The following is a 5591-nucleotide window of genomic DNA, read 5'->3' on the forward strand; positions in this document are numbered from 1 at the left end:
GGGTTGCAGTGGATCGTCGGGAGTCTTTCCTCGTGCGGCGAGCATAGAGGGATGGTCGGGGCGGTGGGGGAAGGTTGAGGGGAGGGCGGGGCGGCGAGGCAGTGCGCGGTAGCGCTCGCCGGTTGTGGGTGGTAGAGGCAGGCGGTTAGAGCAGGGCTGGCTGGGGCGCCACGATCGGGAGGAAGAAGAGAAGGAGGTTGAAGATGAACAGTGCAATAATTTGGACTGTTGGATTAACATCTAGTGGTTCTTGTGAAAGTGACTAATGGACAAAAATCTACTGGTTCCTGTGAAAGTGACTAATGGATGAAAAAAAAGCATGCTTTGCATACCGTTTGGATGAGCACCAAATAATTGATGTGCCCACCTTTACCCAGCCCTCGTAGTTCATTTTCACGAATCTTTCGATGAGACACGTGCAATGAAATCAGTCACCAATTAATTGGCACTCCCACGGTTGGCACGACAGCACCGGCGCAATCCAAACAAACCCCCTCCTTCGGAAGTGGTCAAGGATTACGACTATCTCCTACTCGTCGAGCCACTGTGGTTGCAGCCTCCGGCTCCCCCATCCCCGCATCACCGTGTATTGCATCATAGAAAAACTAATTAGTATAGTTTTTTCAAGAGGTACTACCTTCATTCTTGTTTATTGACGCCCTTCGTATTTTGTACTAAATTTTAACCTTAAATTTAACTAACACAAGGTTAATTTACGTCATAAAAAATAATATCATTGAAAACCATGTTTAAATACGATTTAATAATATAATTTTTTTGTGACATGCATCAATGTTTTGTTACTTAAATCTATGGTGAAAATTTAGCACAATAAATCAGGACTCGGTGGTAGTAACTCGCTAGATTTCTGCGTTCAAAAAAAAAAACTCGCTAGATTTCTCATGGAATGCGGTATACTCCCAGCCGACACCATGCCACCCCCTCCTCCGGGCAGTCGCGGGCGCGGCCGCGGTCGCGGAATCGGATCCCCCGTCGCCAACTCCGTGCCAACCAGTCTCGGCGCTCGCGGCCGCCACCTTCCGCGCCACCGCGTACTTTACTTTGATGTTCCCATCACCGACGGACGAGTGATCGTTTCCGTCGATTCGCATGGGCTACTCGCCGCCGCAGCCCGTTCCGGCTTGGACGACGGGCCGACGATCTTCGTCGACATAGACATGGACGGCAACTTCCTCACGGATCACCGCGTTCCCGGCGAGCCCTTCGAAAGCATGTACCACCTCATCCGCGCCGCCAGTACCCACCTGCTCGCCGCCCCCTGCCGCGATCTTCCTCGGTACGTGTGCCCCTCTCGACGCCACCACCATCAGCTTTCTATTTGCGATCGATCTAGTCGAAATCGAATTGTTTCGGGGTACGATCTATGGGGATTGATCTTGGAGGGTCTGTATCTCTGATCTAGCCTGATTGCTTCACGTCAGGTGTGAGCAGGAGGAGGAGGATCATGTGGCCGAGCCTGCATGCGCAGCACGAACAATGCAAGAACAGGACCTCTCGTCCTTGGAGGGCCTGCTCAATGCTACGACGTTGGAGGAATCGGCTTCCCCGTCCTCCTCCGTGCAGACGGAGGCTCAGCCCTGGGGCTGCCTTTCCTCGTTCCCTATGTGGGCACTGGCCCAGTTTGATTGGGGGATCATATTTTTCACCAGGGTCGACCTCAAGGGATCTTTCCACACGAATCCTCGCGCGGGCGGGCCGTTTCAGAGCTTGCGGGAAGCTTATGACGCTATAGATCGCTATCTTGAAGAACATCGGCATCCAACAATGTAACCTTTCTCAACTTCATTCTAGATTTCCATTGTTCTATTTCTTCATTGCGAATTTGCGATGCTACTAGTTCACCCTAAACCTATTTTTGAGCTGATGACGTCAACATGTTCCTCCCTTCTCTGAAGACTACCAATCATATGTGCATATCCTCTGATTTTAAACTAGGTTCACTGGTGTTTCTCGACTGGAAAGGGTGGTAAGACTGTCTCTTAACTGTCCTGATGGCACAAGGAAGAAGCTTTTGGAATCGCAGCAAATGGATGGAAGGCGCGATTGGAAGCGACAGTTGGTTCAAACTTTGGTGGACAAGCATAATGATTACCACCATCTTTCAGGGGTTTGATCTCTGTTCCCTCTCTCCCTCACTGCCTCTGTCATTTGGCCAGGGTTGCACTGTGTCGGTGTCTTATTCATCTAACAGTTGGTTGCTGATCAGATTGATGTTTCTTAATTTCAGGATCTTGCATATGAACTCAAAGATGTTGTGCGCTTCGAATCAGTTGCTGGGGGCAATGGCCATAGGTACTATCATATCAATTTCACTATGAAGACTAAAGGAGCTGATGATAGTAACTCTGTTGGTGAAGATTTATTCTTTGCTGAAGTCAAAATCAAGGGTGGAGAATATGTAGAACTGGTGGTCAGCTGTTTCTGCATGGTTGAACCTAATGACAATGGTATTCTGTACTCTTTTTTTACCTTACATATTATTGAAATATCTCATCGCTTATCCTTCTTTCCCCCGTCAATTGTCAGTCATTCCCTGTGGTTGTGCTTTGTTGATTTACTCGGCAGTGGCAGTTAAATAACAATTTCCTCCTTGAAACATAAATAAAGGTCATTGCTACGGTTGTGATGTGAAGCACCCCAACAATCCTGCTGCATATACTGGCGCCAAAGCTAGCTCTCAGTGTGCATGCTCTCTATTTGGTAATATGGGATTGCCGGTCCGTGACGAAAGCGTACGTATAACGACGGTTTGTTCATTCCCTGCAGAGCTGCTGTTTAACATTCTGTTGCTCTGTTCATTACTAACTTCAATGTCTGTATAGTTGGAAGAGGAGGAAAGAAGGGTAAGGCGTTTCTACGAGACCCAGGTAACGAATGACACTTCTTATGCGGCAGCATAGCACCATTTGCAGCAAGATGATGTTGGTTCCTTGGTTGATTGTTCTTTGCTTGCTTGTGTGTTGTATTTTGTTTAGGGTCTCGATGATCCGGATTTCGTGGAGAAAGAGAGAGCGAGGGCACAGATGCCAGGCAAACCGTTCAGCCCTGCTGATTGTGTGCTTGAATATCGGGCTGTGCCAACCACCGGGAAGACTAATAAGTAGGGCGCTCGAGTGGAAGGCTATGGAATCCCTTTTGAGCTTTCATGTGACTGAAGGAACATGGTTACTGTACAGTGTGTTTTGGACCTTTAGTGTTAAGCTTGTCAGGCTGTAGGCTCAAGTATGTATGTCCTGTGGCTAAGACACCAAAAGGGAAAGGACGTTTGGCTTGAGATGTTATTAGTGGTTGCTCATCAGAATTGGATCCAGAGACATCAAAGAAATCTCTATCAGATTCATCAGCCAACAATTAACAGCCAAACACACACACACACACACACAGACAATAGTAGTAGTCAAAACATACACAAAGTACTAGCAGTCAAGAACTCTATTCCCAAACATATATATACAGAGATGCGTAGCAGATATCATACGAAAACGGCAAAAAGGGTGTTACCTGAATCTAAGGCGAAGAACTAAACACAACAAAATCACACGCACCATTACATAGTTCCATTTAACCACTCAGCAAAGGCCAACTAAGCAGGCAACAGTAATGCAAGCTTCCATGCTCGATCCCAGGAGAACAGAACTTCAGGCTGTACATCTGGAAGGCAAGGCTGGTCCATGGCGTGATTCAGTCGGTCTCATGGTCTGGGCGAGGGGTATACCAGTCGGGGAACCTCCCCATTCTTCTGAGCAGCCTCGTGTAAGGAGACTCCGGCATGAGAGCCTCCTCATCCTCGTCCATCTCTTCCTGCGTTTTCGGCAGCCCGTCGGGGACGGGGAAAGGCCTCGGCTTCGCTGTTTGCCCCGGGGAGTTTGATGGCGCCGAATTGTGAGCTCTCTCGGCCATCTTCTTCCGTAGGTCTGACCGATGATGGATGCTGCTTATAAGGTACCTCGGGTCTGACCGCGAGTCCTTCACCATCCTTGAGATTTCTTCTTGCGGTAGCTCTTGCTGGGAAATGGAGAAGTGTGGTTAGTTGGATTGGATCGCCACAAGTAGCACGCAATGGTACTAAATATCTTGAAGAGAGTACATAATGCTCATCGGCTCATGATGGATTTGGCAACTTTGATCTATGAAAAGATCATTTTGGTCGGTGCATACCTCGAGTTTGTTGAGTTCAAAGTAGGCATCCCAGCAGCTGCAGCAATCATCACCCTCAAGGGTCGTGCAATAATCTGTACCCAGATAAGAAGAACCACCGTTAGAATTCTTTTAGATCCAACTAACACTGTTCAAATTCAGATTCAGTAACTTCTTATCGCTTAGAAATCTGTTATGAAATACTCCTACAATTGTTACACCTCTGATTTATGGGTCGATTTGGCACGCACACACAAAACTTAGGATTGGAGTCCTGACTGTAAATGACGCAATTCACATCTCAGGCTCGCTGATTAATCTGAAACTATTTAGCTCCCGCCATTAGCACTCTACTATATATTTGACTTCGTTACCACCATGAAACTGGCACTCGAATTTTTACACCAAACCAACAAGCTTTCAACAGTAAAAAAATTAATGAACACGCGAAACACTAAACAAGCAAGCTACAGAACCGAAACCAGATCTAAGCCTGAACAAAACCACCACTGGTCGGTTTAAGCCTTGGCAGGAAGCCGCATCACACTCACACGCACTAAAAAATTCAGAAAAATAACACGTACAGTAATAAATTAGGAACTCGGGTAGTACTGGAAGAGGGAATCAGAGAAGAAGTATCATAGCAGGATACCTGTGATCTGGTCCTTGGTGCGCTGGACCAGAGGCTTCTCCTGCTTGAAGAACTCGTCGAGGATGCTGCGGCTGGAGCTGAAGGGCTCCCGCTTCGGGATCGAGCCGTAGTCCCGCAGCACGCGCACCGCCACCGAGCGCCGCCCGGGCGTGGCCGAGGTGGCGGTGACGGTGGCAGTGGCGGGGTACGCGGGCGTCGTCGCCGTCGCCGGCGGCAGCGGCCGGAGAGCGGTGGATGAGAGCATTTTGGTGTTTGGTCCTTGTCTCGTCGGTTTCACTTCGGCGGGTTTGGATTGGCTCGAAGTTTTCTATATAAAGGAGGAACGGGGAGAGCAGAATGGATAAGGATCGGTTCTGAACCTGAGATCTAGTCTAGGTGTCACAGGGAAAATTATTGTAGTTATTTGGCCCTCTTGCCATATAACCTCATAATATAGAATTTTAGCATACACATCCTTACTAAGTCTTTTTTTCAATCTTATGAAGAAACTTCACATCCGTTTCAGAGGATGAGATCCAACCTCAGTGTCAAAGGACAAATTGCAAAGACCATTTTGAAACATGTAACCACATGTGCATTAGGATTTAGGCATGTGATGTGCTCCTGTAGTTCCTATTTGCAGTACAAGTAGTATATCACAAGTTTCATTATTATTTTTGCGAAACAAGTTTGAAGATTCATTAGTCACTAAACCCGCCACCGTGGGTGTATGCACGAGTGTTCTTTGATTTTCTTGTGATGCAACCAAACGAAACTAAATCCTTTAAGATTTATTTCTTTC

General features: G+C 47.5%; 2 protein-coding genes across 2 annotated transcripts; one reads left to right on the top strand and one right to left on the bottom strand.

Moving 5' to 3' along the window:
• Positions 1 to 932: 932 nt before the first annotated feature.
• On the top strand, positions 933 to 3285 carry LOC119306269. The gene is made up of 7 exons (XM_037582538.1): positions 933 to 1297; positions 1443 to 1787; positions 1957 to 2128; positions 2249 to 2468; positions 2629 to 2753; positions 2844 to 2888; positions 2997 to 3285. The coding sequence occupies exons 1-7, from the start codon at positions 933 to 935 to the stop codon at positions 3123 to 3125; spliced, it is 1401 nt and encodes a 466-aa protein (XP_037438435.1). The 3' UTR covers positions 3126 to 3285.
• Positions 3286 to 3415: 130 nt separating this feature from the next.
• LOC119311935 (CCG-binding protein 1-like) lies at positions 3416 to 5105 on the bottom strand. Its single transcript, XM_037587654.1, has 3 exons — positions 4811 to 5105; positions 4180 to 4253; positions 3416 to 4026 (listed from the first exon to the last, which is right to left on the bottom strand). The coding sequence occupies exons 1-3, from the start codon at positions 5052 to 5054 to the stop codon at positions 3703 to 3705; spliced, it is 642 nt and encodes a 213-aa protein (XP_037443551.1). The 5' UTR covers positions 5055 to 5105; the 3' UTR covers positions 3416 to 3702.
• Positions 5106 to 5591: the final 486 nt, after the last annotated feature.

This window comes from Triticum dicoccoides, chromosome 5B (assembly GCF_002162155.2).
Source record: "Triticum dicoccoides isolate Atlit2015 ecotype Zavitan chromosome 5B, WEW_v2.0, whole genome shotgun sequence".
Lineage (NCBI taxonomy): Eukaryota > Viridiplantae > Streptophyta > Magnoliopsida > Poales > Poaceae > Triticum > Triticum dicoccoides.

Coding starts and splice junctions, on each gene's coding strand:
- LOC119306269 (XM_037582538.1), top strand. CDS start 933: ATGCCACCCCCTCCTCCGGGCAGTCGCGGGCGCGGCCGCGGTCGCGGA. Junction 1,788..1,956: donor GAACATCGGCATCCAACAAT/GTAACCTTTCTC, acceptor ATTTTAAACTAG/GTTCACTGGTGTTTCTCGAC. Junction 2,754..2,843: donor TGCCGGTCCGTGACGAAAGC/GTACGTATAACG, acceptor ATGTCTGTATAG/TTGGAAGAGGAGGAAAGAAG.
- LOC119311935 (XM_037587654.1), bottom strand. CDS start 5,054: ATGCTCTCATCCACCGCTCTCCGGCCGCTGCCGCCGGCGACGGCGACG. Junction 4,254..4,810: donor CACCAAGGACCAGATCACAG/GTATCCTGCTAT, acceptor ATCTGGGTACAG/ATTATTGCACGACCCTTGAG. Junction 4,027..4,179: donor TTGAACTCAACAAACTCGAG/GTATGCACCGAC, acceptor TCCATTTCCCAG/CAAGAGCTACCGCAAGAAGA.